A 19,340-nucleotide genomic window follows, 5' to 3' on the forward strand; every position below is an offset into this window, starting at 1 on the left:
ACACTGCTAGGCACATAGAAAATGCTCAGTATAGAATGACCTCTAACTCCCTGAGGACAGGGCTGAATTCCCTCTGGCCCCTAGGACAAGACAGCAAATATCATAGGAGCTCGGCTGAAACTGGTGGGGGAGCCCCTGTTCTGGTGGCTGACAGATCTTGTCTGGACCGGGCCTGCGCTAGGATCCCCCAGGCCATCTTTGGATGGCTAAAGCCACAGGCTTTGAACACTTTGGGGTTCCTCAGAACTGGAATGCTTGACTTGAACCAGACGAGCCCTGGGGACCCACCTGGGTATGTGTCAGCTTCCTGTTAGGCCCAGCCCCTGGAATGAAGATTCTTCCCGTCAGCTTCCACCTTACCGGGAGTCTAGGGCACGTCACACCCAGAGCCTCCCCCTCACCCCTTCTTGAATAGCTGAGCTGCCTCATCAGGAACGAGGTGTGTGCAGAGGATGAAGAAAACCCATCCACTGACAGCTCCTCTAGCTGGTTGCTGATGTCAGGAAGCACTTGAGAACATGTTAGGACAATCCTGGGATTTCATGGTTCAGGAACTTTTTTTCTTTTTTTACATTCCAATTTCTAGTATGTAAGAAAGTACATTTCTGCTTAAGCTCGTAGTCTGACACGGGTGCCCCACCCTGAGTCACCGGCAGGTAGAAACATCCCTGAGAGAGGCAGACGTGCGTCGGGAGTTACCTCAACGGCCGGCTTGGTGGGGTAGGTATAGTTACTGTTCCGGAACGTTCTCAGGAAGGGCTCAGTCTGCAAGAGAACAGAAACCACAGAGAGAGGTGATTGGACAGCACTGAAGATTACTTAGGGAAGAGGACCTCTAATCCCCCCTCCGGATTGACTGAACGCAACTCTTCCGCATGTAAATAGTCAGAACCCTACACACATAATTTAATTCATTCTCTCAAGGGTTTTACGTAGCCGCAGCGCTGGCAAGGGGTGCACAAGAAAAGGCCTCAGGAGGGTTCCATGCATGCTCTACTGCGAGTTCGAGGGTTCTTTTCACCTTAGCCAAGGAACATCCACCCAGTCCTCAAATGATCCATTTTCTTCCCTTTGTAATCTCACTGGCGGGCGATTCACAGGATAGCATTTTTTTCTTTTCTGGGGAGTATTGATTATATATTTGATTGATTGTCTTAATCCCTTCAGGTCGGCTTCACACATTTCAGCCTACTTTCATCCTGAAACATCCTCTTCCTTCCCTACCCACCTCCTTCACAATCGGTTTGCTCACGAGCCCAGTCAAGATCCAAGTCTGTTCAGTTGCAGGTGAGGTTAACTGAAGCAGGGAGGAGGACACGGACCAAGGAGAAACAGGGGAAAAGCAAGGTAATGAGAAAATGTGAACATGACATGAAGCAAGAGCGAGTTAGTAAGACTGATATCGGGAATCAGCCAGTGGCCCCAGGCCCTCCACGCTTCCACCAGATGTGCTCAGTGGAGTGGGAGGGCCATGGTCTAAACATTTGGGAAGAAAATGCGGGTAAGAAAGAACAAGAATGTTGGAGGGGGAGGCTCACTGGGGATCAGTTCCAGGGGTTGCAAACTGTCTGCCTGTGGGCTAACTCTAGCCAGGAGACATTTTGTCTTGTTCTGCTTTATTTGGGCCTGAACGGTGTTAAAAAGAAGTGGGGGAGGGGAGAAGAGTCTGAATGTTTTAAGAAGAGGTGCACGGTCTCCAGTTCTGGCCCTACCCCTTCCTCTTGTGCCATACATGGTCCCACTCACCCAGTCGTGTTCCTGCCTGGCATGGCATCAGAGTTTGCAACCCCGGAAAGCCCCCATTTTACGGATGAGGAGCAAGGGAGGTCTGGGTTGGGTGGGGGAGGGACCGGGTCCAGGCAGAGAGCAGGTAGTGAGTGCCTGTCAGGTCAGGCCTTTCTGGCTCTATTCCTCACACCAGGGTCAGGCCAGTGAAGGAGCGTGTGGGTCAGGCAGGGAGGAAGAGGAAGAGGGGGGCTCAGAGCAGCCTTGGCACTCCCAGCCCCTGGCACAGACCCTGGCGCCCTGGACACCATGTGTCTCTCCTTCCTTCCGAGTCTCCGAGTTCCTAGCTGAAGCGGGGGCCTGAGGTGCACTCAAGAGCCAAGGGCGGACGCGTGCAAGGCCAAGGGGGGCTTACCAGGGCACGTCTCCGTGGCGAACTGGGCCTGTCCCAGCAGCCCCTGAGCAGGGCAATGTGGGGGCATTCTACACACAACTGGCCCCTGGGTGTAAGCACCCCATGGGTTCGGGGCCCCGCTCCGGGTGCTGGGATGAGGGGAGGCTGTAAAGAGGCTCACCAGCCAGTCAGGCAGAGAGCAGGAGACGCTAGGAGGCAGTGAAGCCTCGGGGGCCAGTGTGCCCAGTCAGTGCAGTAATCACGGAGGAGCGGCTGCAAGACGGGGGCAACGTAGAGACCTCATCTAGGAGACTGCTGTGTGGAGCATCGCTACTTACTGTCGTCCCCCTGTCAAGGGAGTCCTGGCGGGGAACAGGGGCCGGGGCCCGGGGCTCATCCCAGGGCGGCCAGTACCAGAAGAACCAGAAGGCAAAGACTCACCCTGCCCTTCTGGGAGCGCTGAAAGTCAAGCTGGAGGGTCTATTTGGTCACCTGACCCAAGGGCTGGGGGAGGGGCCAGAAAGGGGAGAGGGAGTCAAAGGCGTCAGAGGTCAAGGGATCCCCTAGAATGCAGTGTGGGAGCAAAGCCAGAGCAGGAACCATGAGAACAGGTCCAGGCTGGGGGCAGAGAGGTAGCCTAGGGTGCCCGGGGCTGGCTTCATTGACCACTGACGTCATAACGCGTGGTGAGGCAGAGCGGTTTAGAGGCCCGGAGTGGAGTAGATCATGTGCAGAAGAGGTCCCAGTTAGCCTGACTGCCCTCTTGGGCTAGACCTGTAACACCAGTAGCTGGAAAGTGAAGCCGATTGAATGCCAGCGCAGGGAGTGTTCTACACAGACGGCGTGGCCGGCCTGGGAGGGCAGGGGGCAGTGCCCGGACAGCCACCTGATGTGAGTCAGCCCGGTGAGTCAGTGGCCTGCAGGGAAGGTCGTGTTCCTCTTGGCCGTGTTCCTAGGTGTGCGGGTCTGCGGGGAAGGAGTGGCAGTGATCTGTGCTACTCAGACCGCACCGGGAGCGTCCCAGCAAGCCAGGCGCCAACCCCAAGCGGGCATCCATTCCAAGGGGACATGCATAGTGCACGAGGCAGGCTTTGCAAGGCTTGTCTGCCAGAGACAGCTGAGGGAAGGGACGGGAAGGCTCAGGGAAAGGGGGTGGTGGTGACGGGAAGGAGGACGTAACAGAAGGACATGGAATGCCCTCTGACATGTCTACCTGGTCCCATCCCAGTCCACGTGTGCTGGCTCATGACCTACGAGGCTCATTTCACAACCCGTCAACGGGCAGCCACTTGGCAGTTGGAAAAGCTCTGCCTGGAGACTATAGAGGCGAAGGAGAGGCTGGCTGGTGCCTCGGGAGGGGTGTGGGGGAGCGACTCCGCTATCACAGGACACGGGGACACAGGACTCCGAGGCCCTCCCTGCTGAGATCCTCAGGTTATAGAATTCTCTGTTGTCACGATGGGAAGGGCCCTGTGACCTCTAGCACACAACGGGGCGAAGGTGTGAAGGGGGGTGGTGGCAGTAGGAAAGGAACAGGGGGCTGGGAGGGGCACGAGGGGAAGTCCTGTCAGACAGGGCACCTCATGTCTCGCACCCTCAGAACTGTGCAAACCAGCACGATGCCGACACAAATAGGGAAGTCCTAAGGGTCAGACAGTTGGGGGACAAATACTCGTTCCTGCTTTGACATTTCTTGCTCAAAGATTATTTTTTGAACGGATGTGTACTGAGTTTGGGGTGATGGTGGGGTGAGGCAGGATAGATTTAGAAGCCCACAGCCTTCAAAAGGTAAGAGTGTCCTCCATGTGTAATTCAAAATACAGTTGAAACCTTGCTAAACAGTAAAGTAAGTAGAAGGAGCCCAGCAGATCTCTGCTTTTTCTCAAAACGAAAGACTGGGTGAACTAGCCCTTAAATTATTCCAGTTTCTCTCTTTCTCTGTGCCCCCCTCCCGGTGTCTCTCTCTGGTTCCCTGCTCTTGTTGATACCTTGATAATACATTTAAGCCGCCTTCTGGGCAACCTGATACCGTCCAGGGCATCCCAGGGGGAAAACCTCTCTTCAAGCTTGGAAGAACAGAGCTGGAGTTTGAGAGAGGAGAGATGAAGACACAGGTCGTCCTCTGCACAGATACTTACCAGGAAACCATGGAAGTGAGGGGACAAACCTCAGAGTGAGGAGATGCGGAGAGAGTGAAAACAGAACAGAGGTGGCCCATGACCGTGGGAGAACGTCCCCATTTGCTAGACAAGAAGGGACAGCCACTGGAACGACAGCACCGTCAGGGAGGCCCTGCGTCTAGGAATGCAGGCAGAGACGGTTTCGGGGGGAGGCGGTTCACACCGACAAGTGTTCAGAGCGGGCCGGGGGGTAAGAGCGGAGAGAGAAGCGTGTGGGTCTTTCAGTTGCCTTCTGCAAAGCCCGAGGAGGAGCCACAGCGGGCTGCCCCGGGTTAGGGAAGGGAGTGAGAGCCGAAAGGGGACAACGGTCACAGTCCACAGGGCAGCTAATCAAAAGCCGGCCGGAAGAGCGTCCCTCCGACCTGAAAGTCTAACGAAAATCCAGGGAGTGCTGTTAAGGGCCCTGTGTGGCCTGGCAGAAAGCACCTGCGGTTGGCTGGGGCAGGGGGAGGAGCTGCGAGGAGGCCGAGAAAGCTCCTCAGTGCTCCCATCCGTCCAGGCCCCCTCCTCCCCGCTGGGTCCTGCCTATTGCCTCTATGTTTAGACACAGCGAGGACTAAAATATGTGCCGCCTGGCCCCTGTCAGCTCACACGGAGAGGCTGGTGGACGTTTATAGAGCTCTAAGGCACACGGGCGGGGGCAGATGGGACGTGAGGAACACGGAGTGCCGCTCTGCCTGGTGTGGTGACGCTGGGGCTGGCCGACAGATGGATCCTTTTGGAATGGGGTTGCCTGGCAACCGCTTCCCCCAGGCTGGGCTTCTAGGGTTCCAAGAGGCTGGCTTTGCTCTTGTCTGCTTACCAATGGCTCAGCCAGGCTCTGTCCAGAAGGAGGAACAGAGCCCGCGGTGGCTTGAGATGCTGCTTGGAGTGGCACCCTTTCGGCGCTCCCTGCCTGGTCTGGGGCAGGGAGGGGCACAGGTCACCTTGAGGCCCATGGTGACAGGACCCTCCCTGACCCAGTGCCTAGGCTCCAACCCGGTACTTAGTACATGTTTGTGGGGAGGGAGAGCACAGGACGGCTCCCCGGAATGGGTTGTTATTACTTTTACTATTTAATGGCAGAAAATTGACAGATTGGAGAGGATTGTCTATGACTGGTTTTCAGTATGGCCATATAGGTCGTTAAAAACACTCAAATGCTTACCTCCAGTATGGTTTCCAGCCCTTGCTCTGAGTCCCCAAATGCCCCCACTACCCAGGTTGCCTGGCCCTTCCCCAAGAAACTCCTGGACATGCTCAGCACCTAGTCCACACCTGGCACAGTAGGGCCCCCTAGCACCTTGCCGCGGCCCGCCAGCCGGCATCTGACCACCGGGCTGGAGGCATCCGTGTTACGTCATTTGACTGTTCCTTCGCTCCCAGCACTAGACCCAGCAACGGAGCCCTTTGCTACCACGGCCTTCACTACTCATCCCTTCCTCCCACAGCCCTGGCTCTCCTCATGGGGCCTGAGGCTGGGCTCGGGGAGGCAGCAGACAGGGAGCACGGGTGTGGGCAGGGGTGCCCACTGTCTTTGGAGCCCTGGCAGACACAGGGGGGAGCTGCGGGTCCATTTTCTGCTCAGCCCGGAGGGTGGGAGAGGGTGAGGCAGCCTGACCCAGGGGGAATCCCAGCCTCCCAGACCGGGTCAGGTCCTTCTGCTTTTACTGCTGCTGAGGGCCCTCTGGCTTCGGCCTTATTTGGTTAAAAAACCATTAAGACGGGGCCTAGGGAAGGGAGTTGAAAGCAGTGGGAACGCTAACCTGCCCCCACCCAAGGCCTGAAATCAAGTTCAACAACCACTTACATTTTCCTCCTTAAAAGGAGCCCTGGGCTGCTTCCTTGCCCCAGGGGCAAGGCTGGTCCTCCTCTCCCCTCCTCCACACAGCTCCCTGGTGCCCTTTGCTGCTCTCCTCTTTGACCCTATCGCTGCTGGAAACTCGCACTCCAGGCTCTGAGACCACTGACCACGACTTCAGAACTTCTCGCTAAGGCTGACCTGCAGTCAGACTTGCCCATCGGCCACACGCACTGCTGCCGAAATGAGCCTTCTTGCCACACGTCCTGCCCCCGCCGCCCCGCCAGGAACCCACGGCTCTCATCCTGATCCACTGCCTCTGCTTGGGCCCAGGCTTCCCTTCCCACCTGCTTCTCCCATTCTCAAAGAGGTGCTTCTGCACCATCTCCTCTCCTGTCAGTGCCCATCGACGTCCTCCCAGCCTCTGACGTTCTCCTGCTGTGGTGCAGGACCGGGGGAGGGGGGAGCTCTGGTCTGAGCTCTGGTCTCTGGAGAGGGGCAGGGCACGTCCTCCCGCATTACCTGAGTGGGGCAGGAGAGGGCTATATTTGCTGCCAGGTCCAGGGTCTCCGTTTTCCTTCCTAGCGGCTCAAGCTATGGCGGAAGAAAAGACAGACCCGCTGAAGTGAGCATTCCTCGGCAGCACCTTGCGGTGGAGACAGCTCGCAGCCTCATGTCAGGGGGGTTGGCTTCCTCTCCTGGCTCTGCTGCGGGATGCTGGGCAAGCCTCTCTGCTTCCTCACCAACTCCTGGGATTTGGCTGGCCGGGCTGGCAAGGAGCTTAGATAACATAGCTTATGCGGCCTCGCCCCGCGGCTGGCACATGGAAAATGTTGAATAAGCGTGAGGGGCCTGCCTCGCATTCTGTGGAGAGCCCCTCTGCCCAGTTCAAAGCACAAAGGAGAGGGGGGAGTTGATGCTGGGATCCTAAGGGCTCCATAGTTTCAGTTCTATGGACTTCTACAGATGTGCCAGCCGTGGCTCCTTCACGCCGTACTTGCAAAGGGAGGCCAAGAACAAGCCTCATCCTGTAGGGGCTGGTGCTTTGCTAGACTTGAGCCCCAGAAACCCAGGGATACCCCACTTATTTTACCATATTGACCCAAAGGGCTCTGGAGAGCTGAGAGTGGAATTTCTGACTTGGGTGGAGACAGTCCGGAGCGAAGAAGGACATATCCAGGCGCCCATCCTGAAAGAGAAACGGATTTCTTCAAGATCCTACTGGTGCAGAGGGTAGAGAGGAGCCGCAGTGGTCAGGTGCAGCTGCGACCTGGGGTTGGCCACTCAGTGCCCCCTCCCTCTGGAGAAGCTCCGAGACATTGGCCTTCTCCGGGGCCAGATCACTTCAAGAGGGAGATAAGAGCAATCCCACAGATTAATAGCCTTGGGTGACCCCAACCCCCACCCTCCTTTCTGGCCCCATAATTCCCCTTATTTAATGTGTTTAAAAAGCATCATATTTATTTTTAGGCCCAGTTGTGTGATGCCCTAGCCCATGCCAAGGTCCAGGGAATGAGATCCGAGTCCCTGAGGAGGTCTTGGCCAGCCAGCCAGGAAAAGCTACTTTCCAGCCCTTGGCCAGCTGGTTCCGGTGGTCTTGGTGGGGAGAATGGGGCAGAGCTTGAGGCGCAGGCCTGGGCAAAGCCAACACGGGGGCGGCCGCCACCCTCCTCTCTCTGGAGGTGATCAGGGGTGCCCAAGGCTTCTTCCAGCTTCCCTCCATCTAGGCAAGGAACTCAGCATGGAGGCCCAGGTGGACAGAACTGAGTTCCCGTCCTAGTGAGCTCACGGAGCTCTTCTGCTCAATGCGTCAGGGGGACAGCATGGGCGGGGTGGGGTGTGGAGACCCCAGTACCCAGCACCCTCCTTTAGCACGTCAGTGGTATGTGGGTGGCAGAAAGAGAATCATCTGAAGTTAGATATGTTCAAATCATGCTCTCTGTCCCTTGTTTCCTGTATGATTTTAGGAAAGATACTTCACACCCCTGAACCTCTGTTACCTGGGGATGAAGAAACTCATTGCAAAGGGCGTTGTGAAGATTTTACCCATGGAAAACACAGGGCTTGGTACAGGGTAGGTACTCAGCAAAGTGGGGGCTGCTCTCAGTGGTAATGAGCATGTCCCACATCAGGCCGCCTGTAGGAACACGGCTCAGGTGTTCAGGGAGGCCGTGCCACCAGACCAGCCTCTGGAGGGCCACCTGTGTCTTTCCCATCGTCTTCACAAACCCATGAAAGCTCTTGGCATCTCTGCCTTGAATTTCTTCTTCCTCACCAGGGAGGGCAGGGGGCGTACCGCCAGGAGGGGGAGCCGGATGTCATGGAGGAAGGGCTGAAGCACCACAGAGAAGTCCTCCCGGGTGTCGTAGCGGCCTGACTCCACCAGCTCCTGCATGCTGCTCTGGGGACACACGCAGGCTGCTCTCAGCACAGGCCCTGGGTTGCCCAGTGGGGACAGCCAGGGTGTGGTGGCTGGCATCCCTGCCCCCATCTCCCTACACAAGAGGGTGACTCAACCCTTCCCTTGAGAACACAAACACATGTGATTGCAAATCTCTTTCCAGAGAATTGGAAACAGGTTGGTTCACCTTTTGGTTTTGCTGTTAAGTGAACTGTAAGCTCTGAAGGGCAAGGCAGGAAGTCGCACAAGGGAGAAGAACCTGGGAAGAGTCTCCAGAGGCCCCCAGGGGCTCAGGACCAGCAACCTTGCCATTAGTGGCCTGTCTCTTGAGGAGGGGAGGAAGGGGGCAGAAGGGGAGCAGCCAGGCCCCCAGGGTGCAGGGAAGGAAAAGGCCCACCCAGGGAGCACCCAGAGCTATTGACCTCTTTAGGCCAAGCATGGGGTTAAGCCACCGAGGGCGGGTGGACCTGGAGGGCTGTGCCACCTGGATTCCTCTGGGATGACTCTAACCGAGGTGCCCGAGACCCTTCAGCCAGGTGGGGCAGAGGAAGGGGCCCAGAGGGTGACGTCCCTCCAACCCGGGCTAGCCCTTCCCTTCCCTGAGTGTGGGTGTGTTGACTGAGTAGGGGGAGAGCGCCCCAAATGGCGCCCTTCTTGGTCTCACCTGGTAGGCTTGGGTGATGGCCTCCAACCTGGCCAGCTCTTGGGAGCTCTCCCGCGGGGTCAGAACACAGTTACATAACACGCTGCACAAAGAGGGGGAGGCAGGAGGACCCAGAGCGGACGCTCTGGTCAGAGCTGGTGCTGCGGCGGGGATGGCTCCTCGAGCCCTGGCTGAGGCGCACACGTGCCCTTGGGCAGGTTCCAGGCCTGACACCCGGAGGGCAGGTTCCAAAGCCCCAAGGCTGTGCGAGCAAGCACCCTCTCATACTGAGGGTCCGAATACTGGCCTGCAGGCACTGGGCCTACGCCAATTATGCAGAACGAATGAACTTAGGCAATGAAAATCCAATGTTTAAGTTTTAAGAATAAAATTAAAATGAGTCCTGCGGTATCGGGGCTTGTGTTTGGGGGTCTCTAATGCCCATGCCCTCAGATGCCTCCTCAGTTCACACTAGTGTCCCACAGTGGCCCCCTTCATTATGAATTGCGCATTCGCAATGAATCTGGATGAGTTTCATCATGAATTATTTCATGCTCGTGAAATATATTTAAGACAGATATCATCGCTAAAGCACTGACAGTTGCCGGGTGCACAGTGGGTTCTGTAAAACTATTGGTTAAAGAAATAAATGTACCCATGAGGTATGAAGATTAATAAAACACATACCTATGGACCTCTCACCCCACTTAAGAAACAAAACACTCCCGGGGGGTGGGGGAATGGGATAGACCGGTGATGGGTAGTAAGGAGGGCACGTATTGCATGGTGCACTGGGTGTTATACACAACTAATGAATCATCGAGCCTTACATCGGAAACCGGGGATGTACTGTATGGTGACTAACATAATATAATAAAAAATCATTAAAAAAAAAATTTAAAAAAAAATTAAAAAAAAAAAAAAAACACTCCCGTTCCGAAGTCCCTCAGTGTGCTCCTTCCCCATAAATTTACTGAATAATGCGGATCGTTTCTCCACTTTCTGTTTCAATCTGACCGCATACGTATACAGTGCCACACGGTTCCCCTTTTCACTGGCTGGGCCATGCTGTTTCTCAAACACCAGCCTTTGTCCCAGCCCTGACCCTCTCCCCGGGGGCTCCCATGTCACAGAGCTTCCTCCTGGCATCCTGAGGTTGGGTAGGGCTGAGGCCCATCTCCAACTTCTCAGAAGGGGGTGGTCCTGACATAAGACCCCCTTGGCAGACTTGGACATGTGGACACACCAAGTCCCAGAGACCCCAAGGAGTCACCACTGGGAAAGCAAGACCCGGGAGGTGAGTGCCTCTCTGGCCCTGGGGCAGCCAGCCCCTGCCTACCTGGCTTGCTGCACAGGGCACTTGTCCGGATTGCCCAGAAACACCTGCCGCAGGACACTGGGGCTCAGGAAGTCCACGAGGTTGACCAGGGCTCTGGGCACCTAAGGGCAAGGCTGCAGGTGAGAGAGGGGCTCTGGGGGCTTCTTCCTCAAGCTGCCCTGAGAAGTGGCTCTCTACAGGACTCTGGTTCACTTTTCCCTGAGTGGAGTTTTGGGAAGGCGTCATCACAGGATCACTGCCTAGGGCCCTGCAGGCTGGGCCACCCACACCGGCTGTGGCGTGAGTGGCGCCTCCTGGCATGGGACAACATGGCGGACCTGAGTTTAAATGCCGACAGTTCAGCTCTGCTCAGCCATCAGTTACTGAGCTTCAAATCTGCTGAGCTGGGTGCCCTATTTGCCACCTCCCTCTGGCCCAAGGTGGACCAGCTCTGCTGCGCAGGTCTGGGGACGCGGCCACCCAGAGAAGCATGCAGTAGTTGGAGGGCTCGCCCTGGGTAGCTGGGCCAGCTTGTCTCTGTCAGGGGGTGGAAAGACAGCAAGCTCTTGGGAGCAGGACCAGAGGGGGGTTGATCTAGAGACAGCCTATGGCTCTGCGGGCAGGGCCTCGCCTGGGAGCCACCCCGCTGTGGCCTCAGGTGTTGGGGGGGGGGCAGTGAGCACACCAGCTGCCTTCTCTTCATCAAGCCTGAGATCCTTCTGTGCTGATTCCAAATGGGATAGGTTTCCTCAGGGGTAGGCCCCAAACTCCGGAAAGGGAAGGCGCCCACACCCTTGGCTGTCTCCTTCGGGGGAGGGGGTATCTCGCCTTCTTTTCCCCAACCCCCCCCCATGCTTGAGCCGTGTCCGGCTTGTCAGAGCCTCCACCCACCTCTCTGTGCAGGACGTCCAAGGCGTTGCGGAGATGGTCAAAAAAATTGGCTGCAGAATACAGATTCTGGGAAGACACAGGAGGGAGAGGGGGAGCTGGTTCGGGAGACGCGGCTGTGGGGCAGCTGAAGGCCCCCCTCTGGCTCCACCCCCAGGACTTCTTCTCCCTCTGGCTTCTGGCTGTGACCAGGTCATCATGTCAGACTCTGAAGTCGATTACTTGCTATTATCAGAGATGGGCCAGCCCGAAGCCTGGAACCTTCAGGCAGAGCTTTCATTTCGGAGCTGAACGTGCGGGTCCTCCTTCTCCACTTCCTGAGTTCTCAGGGATTGTAAGAAGCGAGCAGAAGCGCCATATCCGGCACCTGCTACCTCACACCACCTGGGACATGGAGGTGGGTGGGGCCAGAAACCTGAGGGTAAGAGGAGGCTCCCACAGGCAGGTGTAGCTGGACAATCCTAGGGTTGGTTCTAGGGACTGTTCTCAAAGAGGACTTCCAAGGCCTCCCGGTCAATGTCGGGAGCAATGAGTAGGCCTGGCTGCCCCCCGCCCCGTACCGAATCCGTGCAGTAGTCACACAAATCACTGCCTCCGATCAGCACTGTGATCGTCTTCCAGTCCTCGTGGAAATTCAGTCTCTACACGGGAGGAGGAAAGTGCTCGATGATTTCCCACAAACAAACAAGGCCACAGCTCTAAGAAATCCATTCAACCCTCTAAGACTTCCTTGCCCACTCAAGATAATAGAATCTGAATCTCAGAGCTAAAAGAATTTTAGAAGCTTATTTATGGACCACAGAACCTTAGCATCAGGAGGGACATTCAAGATCACTGGGATCGGTGACAGCCAACCCACCCACCCCCTGCCGCCATGGACATCATCTCCTCCAGAGCCTTGGACACTGGCCGTCCTACCACTGCTTAAACGCCTCTATAGGACCGTGGCTCACTGTTTCCATGGCAGACCATTCCATTTGGGGACGTCAGTGGGTTAGAAAATTTGTGTTTAAAAGTAACTGTAAATCCGACTCACGGGGTCGTCTTTCATCCTCTGCACCAGAGTCTGGACTTGGCTCATAAGTTCCCTGAGGAGAGGAAATCAGTCCTATGGGGGAATAGTGCCTGGAGTTCTCCTCCTAAAGGGGCCTGCACTGGACGTTTCCATGGCATTATCCCCATTGCCTGAACTGCCAGAGACCCTGAGGCTCACGGACAAGGAGCTACTTGCCTGTTCTGGAGAGTTATTCCAACGAACAACCCTTTGAAAAGCCAATTGTCTGTTTGTCCTAAAGCTGCAGTCGAGGGTACTGTCAACTGTATTTGTTACTCACGGTCTCCTTTCTAGGACTCCACACGCAATGTGTCTTTTAGGATTCCATGCTAGGAAACCATTTGTCTCCTTTGAAAGGCTGGTATAGATATGAAATTAGATCTGTGAAGGTTTTAGCATGCTTCCCCTTTTCCCCCAGGCTGCCAGGAAGCTGAGAGTTTGACGTTCAGGCATAAGAACTGCAAAAATGCTCATCTTGACCCAGTCGCCTCTTCCACACCCCCCTCCCCCCAGCCACCAGTGGCTGTGATTTTTCTCACTTACGTATGTGTTACTTGCATTATTTCTTCAGTAAACTGAGCCAGAGGCTTCTTTTAGAAAGAGGTGGGGGAATAAATATATGCTGTATACATGCCTGGGTCTATAATTCATGGACAGACTAGATTTCAAGCATCCTGAGCTCCCCAGTAGTTCGGGCCCCCATTACAGGTCTGGGTGAGATGGGTCCACAGCGTGGTGATTTCCTAGGACCTGCTGGTGGGCCCATCTGTCCCCAGATGTTTCTGCTACCAAGAAGGGTCTTCCCAGGATGGATGAGCAGGTTTGAAGTCCGTGCCCATCAGCTAGAAGGGTGTGGGCCTGAGCTGGAAGGTGACAAGGTGTTGGAGGCCCCGATGGCCAGGGCAGGACCAAGGAAGCCCGGGCTGCTGGGGCCACTAGGAGCAGGGCGAGGGGCCTCCTGAGATCACTCTGCGGGGCTGTCTCTGGCTTCTCAACTGCATTTCCTACTAGCTCCAGAGCAGGCTAGGGACAGGCCATGACATGTTGCCCCGGAAGCCTCCAAGACTAGAGATTCCGGCTTGTCCATTAATTTCTTTGCACTCCCTGATCTTTTCGGGGAGCTGCCACTTGTGAGACTTTGGAGAAAGCAAATCTCTCTAGCACCGTTACGCCACGGTGAGTGTTAAAACTTGGATAAGGTTAGTCAGTTAGTTGCATGATTAAACCGTGCCACCCAAGAAGCAAGGTCAGGAGTTCAGCCTCTAGGGCCATGGCTCCTGTCCCAGCCCCAGCCTCTCTGGCCTCCCTGCTGCAGCCTCAGTCACAGCGGCGGCCAGGGAAGAGAGTGGCTGAAGACCTCTCAGGTCATTGCTGCAAATGGAGCAATGTCTCCTTTGCACACGGAGGTCAGGATTACAATCTTAAAGGGGACTACATGCCTCCCACTCTCCCCCCCACAGGCCCTCCTCCCCAAACGCCGTACTCAGCCTTTGCTCCAGGAACAGCCTGATTGAAGAACGCATTTGCGTCACTGGCATCACCCGTGCCCACCGCGTAGCCTGTGAGGTTTCCGTTAAACTTGCGAAGGATATCTGAAAGAGAAGGGGGTGAAGGGGACACACAGAACTTAAGGGGGAGGGGCAGGGTGTCTTCTCAGTTCTAGGCTCCCCAGAGTGGGTTTTGTTACCAACTTCATGCAGCCAGGCAGGGTGGGGGAGGGTATGCCTGGCAGGAATTGGGGCTCTCTGAGTGGAAATGACCTGATGACAGGGTGGGCCAAGGCAGCAAGAGCCCCTCCCCTCCCCCTTCCTTCCCTTCCCTTCCTTCTTTCCTACCTTCCACCCCCCACCCCCCCCCACCCCCCCCCCCGCCGCTTCCTCCCTTCCTCCCTCCCTCCCAGGGCAGGGCATGTTCACTATCTCGCTGGATGGTCTCTGTACCTCTGGGCCAGTTGAAAAAACCTGAGACTCAGAATCTTGGGTGATTTGCTCTAGGTCACGTGGCAAGCACAGAGAAGAGCCAGGGCTTGAACCCAGGCTCAGGGCTCCAAATAGAGTATTTATGACACCCCCTTCAGCTACCTGCCCATGGGCCTCTCCTCCCACTCAATGGCAATAAGCAAAGATGACTTCCTCCTTTCTGAGCTGAGGGGAATTCTCAGGAAGCCAGGGGTCAGGTGGACCCAGTGAACAGACTCCAGCCCCTAGTGGTTACTTACTCGGTAAGGTGGTCACAGTCTCCAGGGAGCCGTCCCCTCCGGAACTGTAGGGAGTGAACAAACAGGTGAGAGAGAGTGAATAAATACTTCGGCTTTATGAAAGCACGCCCCACGTTTCTTAGTGCTCACGCCACTGGCACCCGTAAGATGTGCCAGACCCATTGGGCTCTTTGTGTTGAAGAAACTCAGAGAAAGTCTGAATTCCCCAAAGGGTTGGTTCCCCCCAAAAACCAGGATTTGAAGGCAGAAAAGAGCTGTTTCTTTTCTCCACCAAATCAGGAAGGCAAGCACTTACACCACGTGCCCAGCAAGCACTAGATTCTCTACTCCCAACAAAACCAGCTCCTGATACAGATGCGACTATCCCCATTTTACAGAGGAGGAAGTTGAGGTGCATAGGGGTTAATTAACTTTTGAAAGGTAACTAAAAACCAGCTGGAGCTGCAAGCCTTTGGAACATCGATTAGCTCTTCTCTACCCAGTGGGGAGGTAAATTCCACTGGGAGGTTCAGGGGATGGCCTCTCACTGCCTTCCAAAGCCCAGTCTGACTTTATCTACTTGAATGTAGTTTCATGGTGTTCAATCTAACCTCAAGACGCACTCAAAATTACATTTCCTTTCGTGCATTAAAATTGAATACATGTGGGAGGCCAGGAGAGAAGTATTTCTCTTTTAACAAAGTCCAATGTTCAAATGCACTGTATTTACTGTCTTGGGTTTTTCCCCCTGCACTTCCCTCCTCCATGCCAGCATATCGTTCCAGGCCAATAGATTCTGAGAACACAGTGTTAGTGTCCAGCCCAGCAGTACAGACTTCCAAAGGACAGTCTGGGCATCAAAATCATGGCTGTTCTTCATTCAAGGAGTGGCTTGGGATGAAGAAGACTACTTCATATGAGGGGAGTCAAGTCAGAGGCTCGGCAGCCCCAGGTGATGGAGAGAAAGAAGCCGGGTGAGCCCCAGCCTCTACCTCACTCAGGTATCTTTCTCCCGTCTCCCATCTGACACGGAACCTAACTTGGCCAGTGGCTGGACCTTTGCTCGAGCTTCTGATTCTATCCCAACTGTGCATGAAGCTAACGGGTTCGGCTGCTACCTTGATCCTTCTCTCTTTCAACTAAAACCATTTACTCAGAACACTTTACACTAGAAAGGGACTTAGAGATCCATATACCTTCTCCAGTCACTGTGTTCTAACTCTGCCTCCTTTTCTTCTTCAATAAACATAAACCCAAGCATGGAGATATACCTACACACGCCATCGAGTACTTCCTATTGTAATTTCTTGTCTAAAAGTATCTTTGCTCTAAAACAAGTGCCATAGCTGATCAGGACCAACAGGCTACAGAAACCACGGAGTGAACGTTTCTAGGAGAAAGAGAATTACACAAATAAATATGCACAGACAAAAATATTTAAGCCTTCATTTTGATTAGAGCTATGTAAGAGAGACCCGTATGAAATAGCTAGTTAGTGTGAGATCCTTCCGATTAATGTAATTTCTATTAAACCATGAGCGCAGAGGTTGGGTTTTGTTCATGTGTTGTTACCCACAGTGCGCAGAGAATTACAGAGTGAATGCTCAACGACATTTGTGGAAGGAGTTTCAGTGAGATTGAACACCTAATTAATTTTTTAAAAAGCATTTTTTTTTGTAAGCAAATTTTATTTTGGTCCTTTGATACCAAATAAGCAAACTTATTTCAACTGAAGAAAAAGCAATGCTCCAAAGAGCTCTGGGCCTGCCACACCGTTAAGGTAGCCAAAGCCGGCACCTGTCCCTGCCGTATGGTTCTCTCAGGTCAAGGGCTTTGGAAATAGCCATGGCCAAGTCTCGACTTGCAGGTCCCGCTCACGGCAACCCACCTCCCAAGAATTCTGGGTCATCTTCCCTGACTCTATGAGGCCCCCCTCTCTCCACTTCATCTCTGTGGAGGAAGAGGCTCAAATTACATTCTTCATTTACCTGGAACCATACTGCCTACTGTTTCTAAACCAGAAGCTTTAATGGCTCCAGAAAATTGCTTTTCTCAGGTCAGCCTACTACACGGACATTGCCCAGGGATACTGATAGGTTTTGTGAACAAAGAAAGGATTCTGGGATTAAGAGAAACATTGGTGAGTCTGTCTTAGTCCTTTCCTCCTGAAGTGGTGTGTTGCATTTCAGAGTTTTCTGGACAGACGTGGACATATATGTCAAGGCAGAGGTGTGAGTACAGAACGACATGAATACATATAGACAGCAAACAGACGGGGATCTCCACGTGCGCACAGACATGTAAACAGGCAGGGTGAAGAGTCAGAGTTTTGGTGCTTTTCGGGCGTGTTTCTTGTTGGATTTTCTGACCCGGGAGTCTGACAAGAACCCTGGTTTTCTTTTTCTGCACAATTAAAAAAAAAAAAAGTTATCAACAATAAAATATCCTCTCCACTCACCATATGGTCCCATTTTGCAAAAATACACCTGTTTTCCTTCTGAAAGCCCCTTCCGGACCTGGTCCTTGCTCTGCAGTATTTATGCATTTACAAGAGACAACTCCTTCACCCAATTTCTGGGGGTGAGCGTGGGGCCGGAGGGGACGAAGGGTTAACATTACCTGTATGACAGCCCCCGGTACTGAGTGGTGACATCAGAAAGGTCATCTGGTTTGGAGCCAATTCCATTGCCGGCCTTTGAAAACACACCAAAATCCATAGGAAAATGAATTAGTCAGAGGAAAGGGATGCGGGCACTTCCCAACACACTCATCATGAGGCGTGAGCAGACCCTGGATTGGGAGTCAGAGACTCGGTTTGTGTTCTGCCACATTCCTTTCCAGCTCTATGCCTTCCCTGAATCTCAGCAGCCTCCTTACTGAACTGAGGACGTCATCTGCTGATCTCTAGGATTGTTTTGATGACCAAATTGGGTCATGGCTGTAAAAACAGCATTGAAGACTCCAAAGTGCTTTGCACATGTGAGACACTACCATATCATTTACTACCAGCATCGTGCTCCGAAATTCTCTTATGAGCACGAAGAAGGAGCCTTAGATTAGAGTGGACGCAGCGGGCAGGCTTCTCATGAACTTCGCATTTCTTCTCTTCCCCTCTGGGGCATTCTGTAAGGCAATCTTATGGCCACAGAAGTGCTGCCAGAAAGTGGTCATCTGGGAGGGTCGGAGCCCTGTTTCTTGGAACTTCGGAGCAGAGCTTAGCCACAATTGTGGAGTCTGTCGCTTTCCACGCAGGTGCAAAGACAGAATATACGTGACGGTCTGAGTTACCCCTAAAGCATAATCCAAAGGGAAAAGAGAACCCACACAGGTAGGTTTAGAAGATTATTTTGTGTTGAAATGACATCTTTTTTGCAATTGTTAAACAAATCATTGTGAGGTGTTCCAAACCTCCACTATCTGAGACAATTCAGTTCGCTCCAGAGAAAGAGTTCCCTTGGCACACCTGATTGAGAAAGCGACTGCAAAATCGAACCATCGCCACGCTCTGGGATGGACAGAGGCAGGCCTGAGGGGCAGGGGAAGGCAGAGGTCGGGGTGCAGGCCCTCGAACTGGTACACCTTCCCCCACCCAACTTGGGGCCCAAGCGTGCTTACGGTCAGAGAATCCCCCAGCGCAGCCACGACTTGGATATCTGCCGGTCGCAGGGTGTGCACTGGAAAGACAAGTGGACACACTTGAGTCGGGGAGCAGGAACCTGTAGTCAGGTCTAGTGCTTCCGACCTGAAGCAGGACCAGAGGCGCGACCTCCGTGTGTTTGGGCCACGGAGGCAGAGGTCCTATGACGGGTTTCCCCGTAAAAACCCAACAAACCAACCCTGGGCCTGTGGGCAGACAGGTGATGAGGGAGAGGAAGGGGAGGGGATGGATGGACGGACGGTAGGGAGGGCAGAGTGGAATCGACCACGTCAGCGCCAGTGGTCATGTGGGAGGCCAGCTGTGACCCGAGGGCTGGGCCGCCTGGGCGTGGACCATCTGAGATGAGGTATGGGGTCTGAGGCCCAGCTCATTTAGACTTGCGTTCTGGATTTCCAACAGGAATCTGAGAACTAGTCATGTCAGGCCTTGACCTGTCCCAAATCTCTTTTGAAGACGCCAAGGAACTTTTTGACCCTACCACAGCAGCAGAGCCTGGGGCCGCAGGACACCCCGCAGAGCTGGCTCGCTCTTGGGACTCCCTGGGCACCCCACCCCCAGCTCTGGCCTCACGCTGCTGGGCTGGGCCATTAAGATGGAGCCCCTGGGGGTCCCCTGGGCACCCCACCCCCAGCTCTGGGCCTCACACTGCTGGGCTGGGCCATTAAGGGGGAGCTTCTGGGGGTCCCCAACTGACAGGCTGAATTGAGAGGGCAGCAAACAGTTCCTGGCCTGACCACCTTGGGTCCTGTGGGGTAAAGACATCACTATAGGACAGAGGGGGACAAAGCAGACCTGTCCCAGGCAACCACCCAGACAGGAAGCAAGCACTAGCCCTAACGGTGTCGTTTAGTTATATATGCCAAGTCCTTTCGGACCACTCATGGGCCTCTGAGTCCTTGTGGTGGGGCCCTGGGTTCTGGTATATCATAACAGGCTTACCTGAGGTGGGGGTCGAGGCAGAAGGAGCTCTGTCCCTGCATGGCAGCTGGCTCCCATGACTCTAAAGGCATAGAATGAATCGTAGAATCTCAGAGTTGAAAGGGACCAGAGAGGCTGGTTGGGCATCAGACTCACTGGCAGAGCTTTATCAAACACAGATGGA

The 19,340-nt window shown here is 54.4% G+C and overlaps 1 protein-coding gene across 1 annotated transcript in view; it reads right to left on the reverse strand.

Moving 5' to 3' along the window:
• Window positions 1-19,340, reverse strand: part of PLB1 (phospholipase B1) — a 139,323-nt gene that overhangs the window by 24,123 nt on the left and 95,860 nt on the right. Inside the window, exons 32-45 of the mRNA XM_087863204.1 lie at window positions 19,178-19,238; window positions 18,196-18,254; window positions 17,200-17,273; window positions 14,602-14,645; window positions 13,867-13,975; window positions 12,366-12,417; window positions 11,890-11,970; window positions 11,333-11,398; window positions 10,463-10,563; window positions 9,145-9,226; window positions 8,376-8,480; window positions 7,173-7,268; window positions 6,602-6,673; window positions 700-765 (exon numbers count right to left, since the gene is read on the reverse strand). Of these exons, the coding sequence (XP_087719330.1) occupies window positions 700-765; window positions 6,602-6,673; window positions 7,173-7,268; window positions 8,376-8,480; window positions 9,145-9,226; window positions 10,463-10,563; window positions 11,333-11,398; window positions 11,890-11,970; window positions 12,366-12,417; window positions 13,867-13,975; window positions 14,602-14,645; window positions 17,200-17,273; window positions 18,196-18,254; window positions 19,178-19,238 (1,068 nt within the window). The remainder of the gene's footprint in view (window positions 1-699; window positions 766-6,601; window positions 6,674-7,172; window positions 7,269-8,375; window positions 8,481-9,144; window positions 9,227-10,462; window positions 10,564-11,332; window positions 11,399-11,889; window positions 11,971-12,365; window positions 12,418-13,866; window positions 13,976-14,601; window positions 14,646-17,199; window positions 17,274-18,195; window positions 18,255-19,177; window positions 19,239-19,340) is intronic.

The sequence above is a fragment of the Ursus americanus genome, chromosome 7 (assembly GCF_024610735.1).
Source record: "Ursus americanus isolate L20-20 chromosome 7, mUrsAme1.1.p, whole genome shotgun sequence".
Taxonomy (NCBI): domain Eukaryota; kingdom Metazoa; phylum Chordata; class Mammalia; order Carnivora; family Ursidae; genus Ursus; species Ursus americanus.